We start from the raw sequence: 22,392 nt of genomic DNA, 5'->3' as shown, positions 1-22,392 counted from the left end.
GCAAGCAAACATAGTCCTCTTTTTCTGAGACTGTAAAACCCTCTGGTTGTTGCATGTAAATGTCCTTCTCAAGTTCTCTATGCAAAAAAGCAGTTTTTACATCTAACTATTCAAGCTCCAAATCATGCATGGGCACAATACCAATCAAAGCTCAAATCAAACTATGCTTCACAATTGGGGAGAACACATCTGTGAAGTCCACTCCTGGAATTTGACTATAGCCCTTTGCAACAAGCCTTGCTTTATATCTGGGTTCTTCAACTCCTGGAGTCCCTTCTTTCTTTTTAAACACCCATTTACAACGAACATCCTTTTTACCTTTAGGAAGTTTCACAAGATCTCATGTTCTATTTTTGTAGAGTGATTTCATCTTCTCTTGCATAGCAAACATCTACTTTTCTGAGTCTTCACTGCTAACTGCCTCAGAATAATTGGATGGCTCTCAATTTGAATCTCTATCTTTAGCCACATTTAAAGCATAAGTAACTAGATCAGCCTCGACATACTTCTTTTGAGGTTTAATTTCTCTTCTAGTTCTGTTTTTAGCAATAGAGTATTGTGGGGAAGAAGCAACTTTATTCTCAATTTTTGTACTGGCTTGAGGAGTCAACTCTGTATTAATCTGATGCTCCACCTACTTTTGATTTTCTTTATTAAAAGATTCTTTAAGAGATAAGTTAGGCAGCATAGCAGTTTCATAAAAAATGACATCTCTGCTAATCACAATTTTTCTATTTTCAGGACAGCATAACTTATACCCTTTTATTCCGGCTTTATTACCAAGAAAAACATATTTAATAGATCTTAATTCTAATTTTCCATTATCAACATGAGCATACATAGGACATCCAAAGATATTTAAGTCAAAATAATTAGCAGGATTACCAGATCATACCTCTTGTGGAGTCTTTTTCTCAATGGAAACGGATGGGGATCTGTTGATAAAAAAATATTCAGTAGAGGCTGCTTCAGCCCAAAACGACTTTGGTAAGTTGGAATTTGAAAAAAATACATCAAACCTTCTCCATGATCGTTCTGTTCATTCGTTCTGCAATGCCATTTTGCTGTGGAGTATGGCGAATTGTCAAGTGTCTCACGATCCCTTCTAACTTGCACAATTTATTAAACTCATCAGAACAGAACTCTAAGTCATTGTCTGTACGGAGGTATTTTATTTGTTTTCCTATCTATTTTTCAATCATAATTTTCCAAGACTTAAATGCGGAAAACACATCGCTTTTCTACTTTAAGAAGAACGCCCAAACTTTTCTGGAAAAATCATCAATAAAGGTTAGCATATAATTAGCTCCACCTCTCGAAGGCACTCTAGATGGCCCCTATAGATCAAAATGAATATACTCCAACGTTCCTTTCGTGTTATGGATTTATCTAGTGAATCGAACTCTCTTTTGCTTTCCTAAAACACAGTGCTCACAGAAATTCAGTTTGCAAATTCCTTGCCCATCAAAAAGTCCTCTTTTGCTTAATTCTACCATGTCATTCTCACTCATATGCCCTAGGCACATATGCCAAATTTTAGTAATATCATTATCTAACAAGGAAGAGGAAGCAACAGCTGCATCACTAGTAACAGTAGAACCCTGCAAAACATAAAACTTAGTAGTCTTTCTCTACCCTTTCATCACAACAAGGGAACCTTTGAAAATCTTTAAAACTCCACTTCCAGCTGTGTATCTGTACCCTTTTGAATTAAGAGTACTTAACGAAATTAAATATCTCTTCAATTCTGGAACATGTCATACGTCACTAAGTGTTCTAACAACTCCATCAAATATCTTAACTTTAATTGTTCCAACACCTGCGATTTTACATGAAGCATTATTTCCCATCAAAACAACACCTTCAGACACTGTTTTGTAAGTTGTAAACCAATCCCGATTAGGACTCATATGGAAAGTGTAGCCTGAATCAAGTATCCACTCCTCTCTTACTTTAGAATCATTGACAGAAGCGACTAGAAGTTCACCATCGCTGTAGTCTTCTACAACATCAGCTTCACCAAAATTTTTTTGTTCTTTTTCCTTTTGATTCGTAGCCTCCCTTTTAATCTTGTTCTGGAGCTTATAACACTCAGATTTAATGTGCCCTTTTTTTCCTGCAGAAGTTATAAGTTTTACCTCTGTTTGAAGACTTTGATCTACCGTTAAATTTACCGCTAGGATTCCGTTCCTGTGTCCTTCCACGATCATCATCAGCATTCCGATCTTGTCTCCTAAGAACAATGAAACCCTCCCCCTAAGAGTCGGGTTTAACTTCAAGATGCTTCATCTTATCATACGAGGTCAAAGAATCATAAACCTCATCAACTGTGAGAAACTCGTGGCTATATAAAATCGTGTCTCTGAGGTTGAATAAGACGGGGGCAACGAATAAAGTAGAATCAACCCTAGATCTTCCTTATCATACTGAACCTCCATGGCCTCCAAGTTTGAGAGAATTTCTTTAAACATTGTTAAGTGTTCGTGTACAGACGCACCTTCCTCCAAACGATGAGCATAAAGATACTGTTTCATATGCAACTTGCTTGTTAGAGTTTTTGACATACATATTTTTTTTAGCCTCTTCCATAATGCAGCGGTGGTTTTCTCTTTCATCACATCCTGCAAAATTTCGTTGGACAAATACAGATGTAATTGTGTTAACACCTTTCGATCCTTACACTTCTTCTCTTCATCTGTTAATGTTGAAGGCATCTTATCTATCCCTAGCAGGGCATCCTCCAGATCCATCTGCGCAATTACTTGTATCTTAATTCGCCACAACGCAAATCTGGTGTTGCATTCCAATAGCGGAATTTCATACTTCAAAGACGCCATTACCGTGATTGAGATGAACAACCCAGAAACTCTGATAGCAATTTGTGAAAAATAAAATAAAATAAAATAACATAGATTTTACGTGGAAACCCTTTCGAGAAAAAAACCACGGGCAGAGGAGAAGAAAATTCACTATGTCGAATTCGAATGATTACAAGAGGAGTTTCAACTACATCTATTTATAGGTTGAAAAAACCTAATTCTAATCAAAGTCAAATATATTATGCTAATAAATGCTAAATATATTATACTCATAAATACTAAATCTTTTAGAAAGAAAATATATTTTGTTTAACTTGACTTGCCACACAACTTTAACATAAATTACGAATTATGCTGATAACTTGATGATCAAAGTAGTCCAACGGAAGCATGACTTTAGGTTATCAAATATTCCATGAATAATTATATAAGGTGTGTTTGGTTGTCAGTGTGCTTTGTGAGGGTTTTAATGGAGAGTCTTTTTAGTGGCTAATGTGATATTTGGAATTCGAGTCGGACCATCTCGGCTGGGTTTGGGGCACCATAGCTTCAAGGTTTGAATCTCTTATGCCATCACATAATTTCCTTTCTCTCGTCCAACAAAGAAATTAAAAATTAAAAATATTTTGATGAAAAATAGATAAAAACGAATAATGTGTGAATATTCCTAAATGTGAAGGAATAACAAATTCTGGCCAACCAAATTTCGGCCCATTCCATTTTAATATTCTTCTGTCAAATATACTGACATATGAACCTTCACCTTTGCAATCAAAGACAATATTTTCTAGTCCAATAACATGATTAAGATTGATTTGAGTATAATTTTAAAACATTAAATCACTATCACCATTAGATGATGAGATGAAAACAAAGAAAAATAAAAGAAAGACTATAAAGAAAACAAATTTGTTCATGGCTAGTTGAAGAAAATTATGGTTGCAAATTATAACCAAAATTTGTGATACTGACGGTGGAATTGCATGTGTATATGTTGAAGTTAATAAATGATATGTTAGAAAGTTAGTTATAGTTATGTTAGCTTTAATTTTCAATTGTTTTGATATAACAAACTTAATTATAAAATTCCTTAATCAAATTTGTATAAATTATTTCAATCTTATCCAAATATATTTTCAAGTATTACAAACTCAAAAACAAAGCTTCTAAATGACTTAAAATTTTTACAAGAGTTTTTGAGAAACCCCATTCCTTTAAAATGTTTTTAAGCCACATTTTTTTAAGGTTCACGGTCTTGTCTTGAGACACAAGCATGTATGTCTTGAGACAGACCAACATCAAAGCTAAAAATGCTTTAAAGGAACCTTGTCTCGAGACAAAAGGCATATTGTCTTGAGACCAGCCAACATCAAAGCTAAGGTATGCTTCAAGGGAGCTTTGTATCGATTGATTGTCTCGAGACAAGCCTATTGTGTCTCGAGACCTCAAGCTCCAATGATCATATTTGTTCTTCCTATCTCGAGACAACGGTTATATGTCTCTAACTGTAGGCTACATTAAATGCATGAAATAAATGCTCCCAATAGCTAAAAACTCCCTCCAACAGCTCCAAATGTCCAAAAATCAGTTAAAGAGTATATATTCAAGTCAAGAACACTTGAAAACAGAAAAGATGAACATCCAAGCATAAAAATTAAGAGAAAAGCATCAGATTATTTATTCCTTCATTTTCTCTTGTACATATCTCTTAGGCGTTTATTGTTAGATCTTTTTATCATTCTCATTTCAACTCCTTGAGAGAGCTAAACGCTTGTAAACACACACCTTTAAGAGGCTTTTATTGTTTACATATTTTCTTGTACCTACAAAAGGTTGCTTAAGGTTATTGAGGTATAAAACCTAAAGTAATTTGTAAAGGGTTTTAGTTGAGCTACAAAACTAGGAAGGGTTCTAGTTAGGCCATAAAAACTAGGGGGAATATTTTATCTTAGCCTTGTGAAAAAGATAGGGATAGTAAAGGTTATACATTTTCCTTGAAAGCTAATGATTCAAGTATAATGAATTGAGAAATACTTGGTTGAGGTATATCAAGGTAGTAGAGGTAGCCAATTGGGGCTGAACCACTATGAATCGAAGTGTTCAAAATTTCTTCCATTTCCTTATCATTTAGAAAAGTTTGCAAATAATTTTAAAATACTTATTCACCTCCCTTTTGGTATTTTCGAGCCTAACAAGTTAGTTGAGTAGTTAAGTTAGTTATAGTTAGTAGATTATAAATACACAAGATGTACATATTAAAACTTACTTTTTCCTCTAAATAAAATGTAATACCCGAGGTCCAGTAGGTCTAAAGTTTTGGCGTGTAGTAGTAAACGGTTTGTCTCGCGAAGTGTTATCCGTCCAAGTGATTATTTTGGCGTACTTGTGTGGGTGTTCAATATCTGCTACATAGAAAAATAAGGATTTGATTTCATGACATTCTGCTATATTAAGGAAAAGTTCGTGTTAAGTGATAAAGGGTAAGTATGGAATAAGTATTTGCTAAAGGTATAGTATGCCTGGTTTGCCTGAAATACTGTGTTAATTAGATTATAAGTAATCTAGTTAGAAATCAACTGAATAGTCTAACTTGATAACTGTGAATATAAGGAACTTAGTTATGTTTCCCTCGAAATTGTAGATTATTAAGAAGGCAAATTATGAAACGTGTAACACTTGTTAAGCTCCACTAAGTTAGTTGGGTTATATATATGTGTGTAAAATGGGTTCTGAAGGAGGTTCTTCTTCTTCTTCTTCCAAAAATACTATTTTCTAATTCTTTTTTATCTCTTCCTCGCTAAACTAGAAGCTATGATTCTGGGTTTAATCAGTGATTATTCCATCTCAGGGTAAGTATTTCAACTCTGCATGCTTCTGAAAGAATAAGTTTGAATAGGGTATGTGAACAGTAAGATTGTAATGATAAGGTTTTGCATAGGGGTTATCAGTGATTAAGATGATAACAAATCGTATGTAATTGAGTTGTAATAGTGACCTTATGTTCTGTAAGCAGTGGTTGCTGCTAGTTTGAGAGAGATATCTGGTTTGGAGTTTAGAACTATAGTAGGTGAGAATCAAGTGAGTCTCTACCCTAACTCTGTTGTATAAACTCTTCAAGTAGAACTATTTATATATAAAGGGTAATGAAATCTATAGTGATCAGTAAATGCATGATCATGGTGATGATGAAAAAGGTGTTATGATTATCTATGTATGATTCTGTTGAGAAGAATATTGATTGGTAAGAATGCAGGTATAGTTGTGATATGAAAAGAATGTCAATCAGGAATATAATCACGTCTGGGTAAGTAAGTAATAAGAATTGTACCATTGTGAAGCCTTTAGTAGGACAGTTATAATGTAAACCAGACTGACACATTACTGATTGGAAATGGGTATAAGACCATGAGGTAGAGACCCATGACAACTTGGTATGATTTGGAACCATTCATGGTGTAGCCTCCAGTAAAATACTGGAAAGGCAGAACATAGTACATGAATATAATTGCATTGAATCAAAGTTCAAACATCAAATTGCACAATCTATCTAATTTAATGTATAGTTTTGAGATTTATCTCTTTCATAATCTTATAAAATTATATGTTTCTTATAAATAAATAATTGTTTTCTTTGAATTAAATTTTTGTGGACAAAACTTATCTTTGAATTATATTTTGAACAGGTAAGCAATTAGATAATGTTAATTTAGTGAATGTCGAGATCGGTAGTGTGCCTACCGAACCATGTTGTAGTCTGATTCGAGGGTTGGCTGATCTTGAAGCTGCCCTTTGTATTTGTAATGGGATAAGAGCTAATGTGTTGGGGATCATCGATATCAACCTTCCAATTTCGCTCACCATCTTAATAATTGTGGAAGGGAGCCGTCTCCAATTCAATGTCTTTGTATTGCTGTTGCTTGGGTTCCTTCATGGGTTCCTCAAGGAAGGCTCTTGGACCTTCCCTTCAATCACTAATAATCTTTATGTAATAAAAAACTTGATTATCGAACTTTGGAGAATTTGGAATTTGTAAACTAAAATGTGTCGATTTGTGTATTTTCGTATTTAAATGTTTCTATAAATTATAATTGTATTTAATATATTATGTATTTATATAAATTTTAATACATTAATAATTCATATTATATTAATTTTCACGTATTCTAATATTTGTGTTTTTCACATTATTAAAATTGTATTTTTTTTCACCACGTGTGATATAATGTTTAATATTAATTAATGAAATAAGTAGTGTTAAAATATTTATTTATTTTATTTATTATTTGACTAATATTTTATTTTTAGAGTATTAAATGAATATTTTGCCTTTTAATATATTTTTAAGGGATAATTAGCAATTCTCTAAGCATGTTGATATATTCACCATATATTAGATAATGTTGCTTAATTATTAAATGCCTTTCTTTTTTCTTTTCTGTTCCTTTAAACTTTGCATTAATATTTTGACTACTCGGGAAGAAACTTACTCTTTTAGCAAGAATTAATGTTTCATGTAATCTCCCCATTTAGTATGCAATTTGATTTTTTATCCAAGTAAAACCAAAATTAATTTTCTTTAAAATTTTCTAATTGCATTGATTTTTATTTTTCTTTTCTTTTTATAGGTAGAAAAGCTTTATCATTGGTTTTAGAAGTGATAGTATAACATTTGTTATTCCAATTTGATTTTTTTTTCTTGGTATTTAAGGTTTTTTTTTAATCTGGTGGTTAAGCTTTTTTATTTAATTTAGCACTAAATTTGACACTTTTTTTAATTTGGTACTTAAGATTTTTTTGTCCAATTTGGTGCTTAAACTTATCAAATATTATACAAATTACTCCATAGCACTATGTGGAATGGTTAATTTTTTATGAGAGGACATAAATAGTTAATGTATGACCAACATGTGACACATAAGGTTGAATTTAATTGCAAGAATGTTTACATTTATTTGAGGTTTCTTATGCTCTGCTAAACAATATGCTCAAATTTTATTTTTACCTTGACTGTTAGTGGTGCGAATGATTCAAAAGGGACCAAATGCTTAAAACATGTCCTGGTCTTCACAACTCCCTCAATTCCGCAAAATTTTCTTTAGTATCATAAGAAATCCATGTTCAAGAATTGTGCTTTGAGATATGCTTAAGGAATAGATATTGAAGAAAAAAACAATAGTCTTAAAAATTCAAAATAAAAAAAAATTCATTATATTAAATTAAAAAATTAAATTAAAAGGAATTGAACATTTAAAATACATTTAAAAAATTAAATTAAAAAATTCATTATATTGTCTACTACATGTCGGTCATACATTATTTTTTTACTACCTCATAAAAAACACTAGTAGTATATTGGAGTAATTTGTATAACGGTTTACAAATTTAGGAGTCAAATTGGATAAAAAAAAGGTTAGGTACCAAATTAAGTAAAAAAGTGTCAAGATCAGGTGCCAAATTGAAAAAAAATTGTTATCAAATTAGAAAAAAGTGTTAAGTCCAAGTATTAAAATGGATTAAAAAAAGCTTAGATGGCAAATTAAAAAAAAGTGTAAAATTTTAAATATTCAAAATATGTTAATAATATGTTCGAATAAAAAATTTAAAAAATTTAATATTGAATATAACTTAATAATTTAATATAAATTTTCCATTAATTTACTACATCAATTCCTGTTTTGCAATGGATAAATTCAATACTAAATTATATTAAACATTATTCTATATTTTTAGTATAGTATTATCCATTAATAAAAAATGTAATTAACGTAAATTATTATGGATGAGACATTATACTAAATTGATGGATGAAAACTATAGAAGGTGTTTCTTTAAAAAACTAATTAGATTTAACAAAAAATAATAATATAATAATTAATAAAAAGAAAAGTTATTTTTAAAAAAAATTCATTTTATAGATAAACCTTGGCGAATTAGTAGATTTTCAGTAAACCTTAAAGGTAAGTGAGTATTTTAAATAGTTTGTTTTTTTTTTTCAAACCCGGGAGATTTCAATAGTTTTCCATTATAAATATATATTTTTTATTAAGATCATTTGCTTCATAAAAACTGTGGCTTCTATATTATTATAAATAATAGGTTTATTTATTTAAAATCCCTTAAACTATAATGACCTATTTAAATAAGCCCTAATAGTGTTTTTATACCTAAATAAGCATCTTTTCTTTAATTTATATTCATAAAAGCCCTTGTCTTTAATTACTTTGCATTTTTTATGAAATGGAATTTAAATTAATAAATTACATGAAAATTCATTCTTGATTTGATAGACATATAAGTAAAAAAAAAGTTTTTATTTTTTTATTTTATCACAAATCTAATGGTGGTAAAAAAAAAGTTTATTTCGAATTTATCAAAAATCGAAACATAGGAAATTTTTATTTCACAATCAAGCAAACATAAGTCATTGATTTATAATGTATTTGATAAACCAAAAAATTAACTGTTGAAAGTACTAAATTTTATAAGCACTAAATTTATATTATAAAATTATTTGATATATTTGTAAAATTATGCAAAGAATATAATTTTTTTATTTGATTCTTGAAAATTCATTATTTCATAATTTTAATATTATTAATATGATATTACTAGTTTTGTATAAAAGTAATTAAAGATAAATTTTAAATAGTTTAATTTTTAATAAAATGAGAAAATTATTTATTTCAAAAATAAGATTTTAAAAAATAAAATCAACTTAATATTTTTAAACAGTTATCCATTTATCAAATTCAACATTTTTTGTTAAAAATTTCATATTAAGTAAAAGTTAATATGGTTATCAAACTTAGGGCTAAGGTTATCTTAAATATTTTGTGATTTTTTTAATAAGTATCTCGTTATAGGTTCTGATCATATTTACTCTTTTGACACAATGCCTAGAAATATCCATAGTCCCTCCCCAACTCATAAATAGGAGAATAATGCGCTTCAACGCACTTTAGCACACATCCTCTTACATTAGCAAGAATGCCGATATTAATCTAACTAAGACTCAATCTACTGTTATTTGTTTATTATTTTGTTTTGACCAATATTAAATTGGAAAAATAGGAAAAAACACTTTTTTTCCATCTATATCTTACATAATATTTTGTATGATGTTTGAGTTTTTTTTGGCATAATTGCAAAAAAAACCCTCAACGTTTGGAGGCTTTTGGTTTTGTGCCCTTGACCTTTTTATTTTTTGATTGGAACCCTCAACGTTACAATTTTTTAAGAAATTAGCCCAGTTTTAACGGTCAACGTGAGTTGACCTTTAATCAAACAGTTGGTCAACATAATACCCATGTGGCATGCCACATAAGCGCATGACGTCATAGATGACGTCATCTATTTAAGAAAAAAATTTCTATCTCATTTTCTCTCTTGCCAAACACCATTTTTGAACATAAAAACACAAAAACAGATCCCTTAGTATAACATAAAAATATAAATAAATTTGCATTTGACGAATGAGGAATAAAATAAAAAGAATTATTAAACAGATAAGAAAGAACAAATTGAACTATAGAAGTACTACAGTTCCTCTAAATTCTTGGGTTTCTCTTTCATTTTCTACTAAAAAAGCCAAGGGAGCAGTTCCTTCCAACTTGTTTTCTCTCTCTACTCCCTTCCCTTCAATTTCCTTCAACTTTCTCGCCAATTGCCCTATGCTTTTCCCTCCTACCAAACAGATCCCTTCTTCATACTCCTGTCTCCAACCCTCTTTCTCTCGCCCAATCCCCTCTTTTCTTCTTCTCTTTTTCAATTCCTCATCTCTAAAATTATAGCTTTAGCGTCCCAACCTCAATGCAGCTCCCCGGTTCCACCGATATCATTGACAACCTCCTAGAGAATTTCGACCAAAAACCCAACCAACCTAAAGACGAAAACAACACCGACGATAATGACTCTAATAGCACAACCGAAACCATCGCCGTCGATGGCAACGATGAAAACAACGACCGTAGCAATGATTGTATCGATGGAGACTTGGTTCTCGATGTTTCCGGGAAAAGCATGGAGTTTTCTATATTGGGGGACTTGAAGGAGTCCGTGGACGGGCTTTATTTGTACAAGAATGTATTCAATTTGATTCCGAAATCGGTTGGGGCGTTAAGTTGGTTAAGGAATTTGAAGTTTTTTGCAAATGAAATTAATTTGTTTCCATCGAAAGTGGGGGGTTTGGTAGGGTTAGAGTGTTTACAGATGAAGATACCATCACCTGGTTTCAATGGGATGTCTTTAAGCAAGTTGAAAGGTTGAAAGAGCAGGAACTTAGTAGGTTGCCAACCATATATTTTGAAGAAGAAAAATAGTCTTTGGCAAGAGAGAAAATGAGAGAAATTTTTTTGTTAAATAGATGACGTCATTTATGATGTCATGCGATTATGTGGCATGTCACATGGGTTATTATGTTGACCAACTGTTTGATTAACAGTCAACTCACGTTAACCGTTAAAATTGGGCTAATTTCTTAAAAAATCGTAACGTTGATGGTATCAATCAAAAAATAAAAATATTAAGGGCACAAAACCAAAAGCCCCAAACGTTAAGTGATTTTTTTTAAATTATGCCTTTTTTTTATCTAAAACATTATAACTTATGTTATAATTCTTTGTCTATTATAATTCTTAAATATAGAAGATTATAAATTTATATAAATGTTTATATATTATTTTTTGTAAATTTTGGCACTTTCGTGCATGTGAGTAATAGTTGCGTTACTTTTTCTGTGTTTTATCTTAGTTTATTATTGTGTTTTTAATTTTGATAATATTTGATTTGTTTTTTTCATGTTTTAATTCATAACATAATTATGCACGATTTAATATGTTAATTCAATTTTAAAAAATTAAGTGTTCATATCGTGTTCTCATTATATTTTCATGTGTAAAGTATTATAAATTTACATAATTATTTAGGGAAAAAATTTGGTATACTATTAGTGAAGTTTTAGACTTCATAAATAGAATCACGAAGTTAATAAATATCTTATAAGAATATAATAATATATTAAAAAAATATTTTAAAAATAAGAGATATATGATAGTTTTTTAAGACTTCTTATAGAATAAAAAAAGTACACTGTAAGTACTAAAAATATTAACCTGATTATTTTTATGTTAATAATTCATTTTAAATATTTTTATATGTTTATATATATTTTTTATGTTTCTTTGTGACATGATAATTTTTTAATTATTTGATTTTTCTATCATATTTCAATTTTCATGTTTGCATATTTTTTTCAAATAATTTAAAATTTAAAATTTAAAATTATTTATTTGAGAATTAAATAATTATATATATCATATATAATATTTAAAATTTTAATATGTTTTTTTTATGAAGTGTAAAGACTAAAGAGTAAGCATACTTTAGTAATATATATATTTATATATACACTTTTTTGAAAATAAGTAATAAATACTATATTATGGAGTATTTATGATATGTATGAAAAAATTATGTAATAAATTAGTTAAAAATTAACTATAATTTTATTTGAGAAATTCAAATTTAATTAAGTGTATTTTTCTAAATTTTATATAATTTAAAATGATAAAAATACTTTCTTATTATTTTATTAAAAAAATTCCGGCAATTGTTTAACGGATAAATCAAATATGTGTGATAGTAATTTTTTTTTCTGTTTTTGAAAATCAGTAATATATATAAATAATAATAATCCTCCTATGTTTTTTAATGGAATTCATAATTAACAGACCGCATGCAGTGGCTTTTACGTTAACTGTTTGGAATTGCAGCTATCTTCGAAAGGATCAATATGGGATGAAATTGATTTCGGAGTCCTGGGAAATCTACGTGGTGACCATTACATTCTTCACACAAATGTGGTCAGTCAAGGCAAGGGTAACAGAGAACAACAATTCTATCTCTGGTTTGACCCAACTGCAGATTTCCATAATTCCATCCTCTGGAATCCCCAACGTATCATCTAAGTGTCATACAACAAACCCCCCACTAGATTTCTGTTTTCAAGTTGATTGATTGATTGGTTGACCAAGTGTTTTATATTGGTATGTTCCTTCCTGTTAGAGAGTTCAAAAACATGGTGTCCCATTTCCTAAGAACCAACCCATGAGAATTTACTCTAGCTTGTGGAATGCTGACCACCGAACCACAAGGGGTTTGGAAGGTTCAATAAACAATGGATGGTTCTCTCAAGAGATGGATTCAGCAAAGGTTGCAATGGGTGTAGAAAAACTACATGATCTACAACTACTGCAATGACATTAAGGGTGAGGTTGGATGTGCCTTGAGGTGCGTTTAGCTTACTTTTTGTCTCACACTACAGTATTGTTATAATATCTAATCTCATCGCCATCACTATTTTTATATTAACTACAAGTAAACGCACCGTCCATTCGAATCCACCCTAAAAGATTTTCTCAAGCTCTAACTTATGAATGCAATATGTCTTAAACAACTTATTACACAATTATTTTAGACATTGATATTCAATGTTCTTTCATTCCTTTTTCTTTATTTACACCTTATTTTAGACATTGATATTCAATGTTCTTTCATTCCTTTTTCTTTATTTACACCACGTCCCCATTCTTTTTATCTTTTCAAAATTCTCATTACTTAGTATTATGAAATAGATATATACTTAATAAAAAAAATGGTGTTGCATGGCGTATTTCATTCCTAGCTCATGGACTGAGTTATCCATCTAAGCTCGAAGGTCTATTTAAAATATAGAAAGATTTGGATAAAATACGAGGCCTAAAAAATAACTTGAGTAAAGCTTAAGGCCCGTTTCTATATGAATCGAGCATTGTTCAAGATTTTTTGGCTCGAGTCTGACCCAACTCGACCTGAATATTATGTTATAAGACAATATTATATTAATTATATATATTTATATTAAATCACTAATCAGATAACAATTAAACTCATTACCCAAAACTTAAAAAAAAAAACTTAATAACCCAACCCAAAATATAAAATTTTAAAAATTATATTTAATACACTAAATATTTATTATATTTATTTGTGTTTTTTAATATAATAAAATATTATGGTAGTGTTTTTTAATATAAATAATTTTTAATGTGTTAAAAAACTTTTATTTTAATGTTTTTATTACATTTTATGTATTATATTTTAAAAAATTAAATAAAAATTAATCTAAAACATCAAATATAGGTGGGCCAAGTAGGGTCCAAAATTACTTTTCTTAATTTGGGTTAATTTTGGACAAAAAAAAACTCATTTTTCAGATAAAATCTAAGCTTAAAAAATTTGTCTAAATACATTACATGGGCCGACCAATGAGTACCTCTTCTCACACACGTGTGGGGCTAAAAATTCTTGAAACATCAACAATTAAATTTCCGGTCAAACAATGCGAATCTAATAAGTGAAGTTATATTCTGACAATTTTTCCTTAAATTGCAACTGATATTATAGTTGTGAATTGTAATTAGCACTAATAATCTTTAATAATTTTCAACAAAAACTTAGCAACGTATCACTTCAACTATGATTTAAACCATAAAATTAATTATTAATGCAAAGTAACAAAAACATTAACAATTAAAATATATTGATATTGATATTACAGTTCTTTTTTCCTTTTTGAATCAAATAAAACTAGAACTTATTGTGCTATGTCAAAAGGTAAACCATTAAAACAATCCCATTTAAGAAAAACTTGAAAATGCGTACTTAAAATAAAATTAAATAGGATAGTTTCTTTTATATTTAACAATTACATTCTTTTCTAATTAAAGTATAATTATAAATATAAAAATATTTTCAATATTTTAATCTCTTTTAATAGACATAGGTAGTTAGAGTCATGTATCATACTTAAGTTTGAATTTTTATTGAGAGAAGATCGACTTTGTTGGAAAAATTTGCAAATGACATATCCATTGAAAGTTAATAAACCCCTCAAGAGTCAATATTAATTTTAATGGGGGGTTTTGTCTCCTAACTTTACTAAGAACCTAAGAAAGCAGTATGTTCACAAAATGGTAGCACCTCATCGGGTGCCTAAAAAGACAAACAATTCGCATTACACATGATTAGACTTGAATCCTTGCCTTAAAGCTTATAGGGCATTATAAGTTGTGTTCAATCCAAACTTACCAACTAACTCCTGAAGAAGGTTCAATGAATCAAGCCATAGGATGGATTAAATATGAAGAAGGAAAAAGAGTGTTTGAATAGTCGAAGAAGTTAGAGAGATTATTAATATTGATATCCTTTGTCAAGAAGTATTTAAGAGAGACATTGACGTTAAGAAGTATTTAAGAGAGACATGTGTAAGCCAAGCATCCTCCCTTAGTTGCCAGGCTATCATTCAATTATAGGTATCCCGTTAAGTTAATTATATGACTTGATATGGTGAAGTTGTTTGAGTTAATTATATGACTTGATATATTAATGATAAATGATAACGCATGAGCTTGGCATAATCGTGGTCTTAGGCAGAGCTCTGGTATGGTCTGGCGAGATATCCGATGAGATGTTTAACAGTCTTTTCCTGTCTGTGGACGAATCCGCTACATAGGTAGACATTGGTTATTGCTTATAGTTTATTTACACAATGAGGAATAAGTGAATTTGAGGAGAAAAAAAAACCAAGGCGACTCAAGGAGCCCATTTTCACTATTACAAAAACATAAATTATTAAAATTATTAAAATAATAATTCGGGTCAGCCCTAGTTGAAAACAATCTTAGTACAAGGGTTAGCTCAAACAAGTCGGGCCTAAGTGAGTAGCCCGTTCATTAGACAACAGATGGGTGAAGTGACTAATAATTGAATGCAAAGCACGAATTTAGAAGAGCTTGGTATCGTATGCTTAAGATACTGAGCTTTCAAACTTTCACCATAAAAGGGATAAAAATGATTCTCAGGAAATAAATGAAGCAATATTACTAGCATTAGCCTGAATTCTTAGCTAACTCTACACTCTTCCACCAAAAAATAAACGTAGGAAAATACGCTTTCTATGATAACTTATTATGTTAAATTAAACATTTGCACTGGCCAACTGCGTTTCCGACCATCGGAGCCAACTCCAGCAGTTTCGAGGGATATGTCAATGCACCGATGCTGTGTTGCACGGGCAATGCTGATTCGCAAAAGAATTTTTGAAGCCGGACAAGCATCTGTTCCAACAGCTGCAGATCCATCTGCAGTGAACTTGCTTGATGCCACTGAAATTGGTTCTCGAAAAGTGAGGATCGTCTGTGACCAGTGGGTTTTAGGGGTATATGGCGATGTAGATAGAACAGTTGGCATTTCTTTGCAGAATCGGCTGGTGAATCCTGTCTCGAACCACAAAACAACCCCATAACATGCGGTTGCCTTATGATCCAAAGTATCATTCTTTGCTTCCAACTCAGCAGTTGCAGTGAAATCTACTTCATCAGGCTTCATGGTTGCAAGGTCAAAGCTCTGAAGTAAAACACAGTCGGTCACAACCCAAATACATATATCATACTCAATGAAATCTAGGATAATACCAAAAAGGATACAAAGTGGACATGAGCTAAGGCTGCTTGGTTTTTATAGTCCGTATCAATATATTATCCCAATCTTATAACAATAAGTCGCAAAATATTAGCTGACAGCATTTATGGTTAGCCATCATAATGTACATGTAATGAAACTCTCGGCTCGATGCCAAAGCATGTTGTTCCAGACAAGCCCCTAAAACACTTAAAAAGAAAAGAGGTAAAAATGCAAAGCAGAACTTCTTAACCCGAATTAATTAATATGGGGATCAGGAAAAGAATGAAAAGAAAATGGCGGGAAAGGTAAGACAGATTTTATAAAAAAGTTGTTGTTAAGACAGGTTGGGCACAGCACTAACAAACTTATGCATGCATAAAACATTTCACAGGAAAACTTGGAAAATCTTGGATTAATCAACTGAATTAACATTCCTTCTGAATTAACTAATATGCTTCTACCCTGGCCTATCTAAGTAAAAGACAGACAAATTTTCAGTAAAGGTGGATTGGACAACCATATAGAAGCTTGGTCACATGCTCCTACCACGGATCATTAGCAAAAGTCAAGCCGCTTAAATTGTCAAAATATTGAAGGAAAAAAAAATTATAGCTGAAACTTCAGGAATCCTTTTATATGTTGACCCTAACACAAGATACATGCAGAACTTGTCAATAACGAATTCCAAGTCGATTCAAGACTAGGAATTAGACAAATCACTTCAACGATATAAAAACCAGATATGAAACTGTCCACCTATTTGTCAAGACAGAAGCAATATATAAGCAACTTTATTATTTTTCCTTTTAGCTAGGAACTACTCTACAGCAGACTAGTCTACTAAAACTTCTTGCTAAAGAACCAAAAGAAGACTTGCCTTGTACAGGTACAACCTACTAAGACCTGCATATTTTTATTTACTTATTTTTCAAAAGAATTGTAAAGGCACAAACATAAGACTATAGAAGTCACTAACCTGAAGCACAGCAGCATTGGTTACTAGATCATGATGATTAATAATGTCAACAATAGGAAATTTAGCGGCGTCTTCAACAACTTCCTTTCCAATATAAGACATATTGAAGCCATAAACATTCTCCCAGAACGGAAGACTGGTACCACCCTTTCCAAATCCAGCAACAAACTAAAATGGAAATAAAAGAAAAAATGTAAACAAAGTTAGTCTATGTTACTCCAACTATTCAATTTTCATTAAGTACCCATGTCCAATGCATATCCAAAAACAGGTGAAGGGATATAACCTTCCAAAGATCCTCCACATACATGTAAAAACACAGAAAAATGAAAATTCCCATGTCAAACACATGACTGTACCCGGTATTCACACCCAAGCTGACTAACAAAGAAGTTAGAATCTATACGGACAAGTGAAATATTGTAAACGACTCACAATAGTTGCTGTATCAGGAAGTATTGCCCCTCCAGGCTTCAACCATCGGTCTCTTGCAAAGAGCACTGAACTGAGCATGGACTCATATAAGAGGCAGTATCCCATCCATTCACTTACTAATATGTCAACACTATGAGGTTGAATTTGTATGGATTTATCGAGATCCTCAACCATACGATTAACCACTTCAATTACACCGGTACAACTTTTATTACCTTCACTGTCAGTTTTACTCCGCCAAAGGCCATTGTCCTTTGCAATCTGCAATTAACAAAATAAAAAATTAAAAGAAGCTAATCACACGGCCTTTTCAACACTACCAGCCTAAATAAATTCACCTGAGTTGCCACTGTAGCCATCTTCTCGCTAGCTTCAATGGAAATTACCCTTGATGCTCCTGCTTGAGCTGCAAAGAGACTGATAAAAGAGAGAACTTGAAAATCAGAAACCTGGCAACATTGGTATGTTTACTATTTCTAAAGAAGAGTCTATCTGTTGAAGCCATATATAGTATGAACCGCAACCATCAAAGCAGAAACAATAAATTTTCATCACAATGATCCATGGATACTCATATAATAGGAAAATGGACAACTTTTCTAAAATAAAATGGAAGCTATAACCATAAGACATGGTAGAGGATTCAATGGTATAGACTAATATCAAATGCTACAGTGGGGTGGTCCATGACTGCACATGACATAGTTTAAACATTTGATTTGAACAAAGAAAATAAACACTTATAGTTAAATAAAACTTAGAAGGAAACTGGATGGAAAATGTTACCTTAGTATGCCAGTACCACAGCCTACATCCATAACAACTGCACCATTCAGGAGAGAAGGATTTTTCAATAAAGCTTGCCTATAAGCATCTGTTCTTATCTGTAGCACCAAAAGATATGTGCATCAAATTGCTAGTCAAACCTTCCAAAGCTTCAATTGAAGTAAAAGAAGTAATCTTTATACCTTGTCACTTATCATATCTCTATGGATTGCAAATGAACTGTATGACCCAAAATAACTATCGTTGACCTTTTTAATATCCTTTTCAACAACATCTGCAATATAAACTCTAGATTGCTTATCCTTCGGCTCACTTTCTACTGACCTAGCACTTTCTCCATAATCCATTCCATTTTCTGTTATTCTCTTAGAAGAACTTGCCAAGCTCAAATGACCATTGGGACATGCCATAACAATTTTTTTATCTTTGTTATAGGTCTCGGCATTTAACTCAGTCTCTTCTGCAGTATCGTCGTCATCAATGCAGACACTACCAAAATCCTTAACAATATCCTCTTTTTCAAATGATGTGTTACATTCATCTTCATCTTCTTCACCTCCGTCAAAACTGTAAAGCAGTGAATCTTCTTGCATGAAAGGATTGAGATACTTATCGTCATCCAAAAGAAGCTTAACATCTTTTGTATTGACAGATGGATGCAAATGACTTTGTAGATCTTGCTTAGACTGGCAGCAGACTCCGCAACTCCAACATCTATTATCTGCTACCTGGTAAGTCAGTCAAAAGAAATGTAAAACAATATATATACGACCCGCTAAATATTAGCTCGCTGAAACAGCTACACATCATATCACCCCCGTCTGAACTCTTAAAAAATTATGAGAGGGATCCTTTGATGATAGAAAAAGTAGTCTGGCGCCCAATCTGAATAAAACATAACTGGGTTCCCACAAACTTGTTTTTCATAATAAAAACAATACCACAGCGTAAAGATTTTGCTGAACCTAACATCCTAGAAACTGGAATACTGGATTTCTCATTAAATTATAATTGAAAAGACAATTATTTTCTTTTTAAAAAAGAAATTGAGTATATATGTACCATCTATCAAATGATAACCAAATCAGTTAACTTCCGTTTTCTCTATATTCTGTGTTTCCAACAAATTTCTTGGCTGCCTAACAGAATCTCGAACTAAGGCAAAAAATAATGCAGTTCTTTCTTTTGCTATTTCTAACAATGGCTAATTTCCTATAATCAGAGGCGAATCTAGGGGGTGACAGGGGCACTGGCCCCCTAAAATGGAAAATTATTATTTACCCCCTTGAAATTTTTTTAAAATTTTAAATTAATAAAGTTAAAATTACACTTTGGCCCCCTAAAATTATAAAAATTCGATTTAATCCTTACAAAATTAAAATTTCATTGGGCTCCTAAAAAATTGTTCTGGCTTCACCCTGGCTATAATAAAAGAAATCTGCAGAAAGCAAAAAATATAGTTGATTAAACTAAAACATAAAACCAATTCTAACCTAATTATTATTCTATATAGAAGCAAACGTATCGTTTTTTTATCCTCTAAAAATATTTAAATATTCATTTTCTAATTTTTCCCGATAAAAGAATGTAAATAATAAAATTAACAATTATTCAAAAAATCATACATGGAGAAAAAATAAAGAAAAAGTAACCGAGATTAGGATTTGACCTGAGAACGAACACAATTGATTAGCTTGAATGAACCATAAAAATCCAATCCCAAATCTTTTCTGATTCCATTGAAGTCAAAGAAATGAGTTAAACGACAATGGTCGAACAGGGAATCGCATGAACTGTACTTGAAATCACAGAACAAACAGAGGAACTCTAAATCTTCGTCATTTTCATCACCATCTTCTTCATTTTCTTCTTCAGTCCAAGCTTCCCTACTGTCTTCATCATCATCTTCTTCTTCTTCCTCTTCTGCTCGAGTTAATCGATTGGTTTCTTCGGTTTCCATCAGGTTCTTCGACATTAGTTTCTTCAATTACTGAAAATAGAAAGACAGAGAAAGCGAGAAACCTTAAACCCTGTGCTGGAAAAACAGAAACCCTAACAAAACCTGTCTGCCTTTAGATACGATAGGGGCCTCTTTTCTTGAGACATACGGCCCAAGCCCTACCTTGTTTGTGAGGTAAATTGTACAGCTGTCCATGGGAGGCCCGGCTCGATTTGGGCTGGTCTTAGACAATGATTTTTTTATGTCTTAAGCTGATCTGATACTAAACTAATTTAATTAATAGAAAATATTTTTAGATTCAAATTTAATTATAAAAATATTAACAAAATTTTTTGAAATTTTATTTAATTTTTTCAACAATTAAAACAGCTTATGAGACAGTGAGAAAACAAGATTGTGCTTAAAAAGTTTTTTGGTATGGAGTGGATCTGGTCCTGTTTATGAACAAGTTCTAATTAATATTAAAATTTTAATTTTTTATTCAAACATTAGTATGTGCTCTATTTTAAGTTTGTTGATATTTTTAAATTTTTTATATATTTATAAATAAAATTTTAGTTTTTAATAAAATATATTATATATAACTAGTATATGTAAATATATCATAAATGTGTTTGTATAAATATGTTTATATTTTAAAATTATTAATTAAGTTGAATAATATGATACAATAAGATCCTTGTACTTTTGCAAATGTTCTGCTGTGATACATGCACTTCTAAAATATTGATTTTAATATTTGGAGATTATTTCTGTGGTATTTGAACCTAACAATGTTAAAGGTGTGAAAGCTGACAAATCACAATATGGTACGTAAAAATTTTGTCACGGCATGCCAATAAACACTTATGTCACACATGAGGATTAAAAGTTATTTTGTCTAATATTTTAAACCAAAATCAAATAAGCACACATCGGATAACTTTGAATCTCCTTCTCAAATTTTATCTTTTTTTTTCTATTCAACTATTTTATTTGTCAACGAGGCATTGGCTTGTTTGTTAAGTAAGAAGTCTTGTTCTTTAAGCACTTAGGTTCGAGTCCCATCATACACAACAATAATACTTGGATTTGCAATCCCATCGTGTGTGAATGCAATGTATGAGTTTTATTTGATTATTCATTTAATTTTACTCTACATTATAATTGACCAAACATATATTTGTAACAATAAAACTTTCAAAAACATATATATTTTTTTCATTCTTTCATCTTGTTTGTTTACTAACTAAGAAAATGCAAATAAAGTTCAACAAATTGTACATTTTTCATTATTCCAGACTCAAGGGTTCCATTATCATTAGTAAATAACTTAAACAGAAACTCTTTTCAAAACTTAACCAATAAAGAAGCCAATTTTTCTTCTTCGTCCTCCGTTCACAATGTTGGTTACAAGTACTCCAAACAAGAAAGGAACCCAGTAGCGAAGCGGATTGTCTCTGGGTTCATTTATAAAAGTTTTTAGATTCTTTTATAGATTACGAACAGAATTTAAAAAAAAAAAACTGTGATTTGTGGTTCATTAGAATTCAAATATCGTGCTCCTTAATTTCCCATAATTTTACAACATTTTTAAGAACCGATTTTACTGTTTCTAGTTATTTTTAGCGTTCTTCATCTGTTTGATATAAATTCATTAATTTTCTTATTTATTTTCTCCTTAGTTAAATGTACCAGAAAAGCTCTCTATATATACAACCATGAAAGAACAAAGTAAAATCTAAAAAGAATAATAACAATAATAATAACAGAGAGAAAATTGTAGAATATGAAATTGTTAATCTTTCGTTGATACAAATACTGTACACTAGCTTACAACATCAAACAAACTTGTTAGTAGCTGGCTGAAACCAGTTTTTTAAGAATTGAATCAATCTTATATTATATATAAAGTATTTTTGTTCACCACTTTCAAA

At 30.9% G+C, this 22,392-nt stretch overlaps 1 protein-coding gene across 1 annotated transcript; it reads right to left on the bottom strand.

The window, feature by feature from the left end:
• Positions 1–15,638: 15,638 nt before the first annotated feature.
• LOC107904400 (probable protein arginine N-methyltransferase 3) lies at positions 15,639–20,584 on the bottom strand. Its single transcript, XM_016830761.2, has 7 exons — positions 20,186–20,584; positions 18,699–19,244; positions 18,517–18,614; positions 18,069–18,147; positions 17,731–17,991; positions 17,296–17,463; positions 15,639–16,262 (listed from the first exon to the last, which is right to left on the bottom strand). The coding sequence occupies exons 1-7, from the start codon at positions 20,489–20,491 to the stop codon at positions 15,825–15,827; spliced, it is 1,896 nt and encodes a 631-aa protein (XP_016686250.1). The 5' UTR covers positions 20,492–20,584; the 3' UTR covers positions 15,639–15,824.
• Positions 20,585–22,392: the final 1,808 nt, after the last annotated feature.

Source organism: Gossypium hirsutum, chromosome A05 (genome assembly GCF_007990345.1).
Source record: "Gossypium hirsutum isolate 1008001.06 chromosome A05, Gossypium_hirsutum_v2.1, whole genome shotgun sequence".
NCBI classification, from domain to species: Eukaryota; Viridiplantae; Streptophyta; class Magnoliopsida; order Malvales; family Malvaceae; genus Gossypium; species Gossypium hirsutum.
The sequence above is the reverse complement of the archived record's forward strand: the minus strand, read 5'-3'. Positions and strand labels throughout refer to the sequence as shown.

Excerpts from the sequence above, each read along its gene's own strand:
- LOC107904400 (XM_016830761.2), bottom strand. The coding sequence starts at position 20,491 with ATGTCGAAGAACCTGATGGAAACCGAAGAAACCAATCGATTAACTCGA. Across the intron at positions 18,615-18,698 it reads GAGATATGATAAGTGACAAG|ATAAGAACAGATGCTTATAG; the intron begins GTATAAAGATTA and ends TTGGTGCTACAG. Across the intron at positions 17,464-17,730 it reads TTCCTGATACAGCAACTATT|TTTGTTGCTGGATTTGGAAA; the intron begins GTGAGTCGTTTA and ends TTTCCATTTTAG.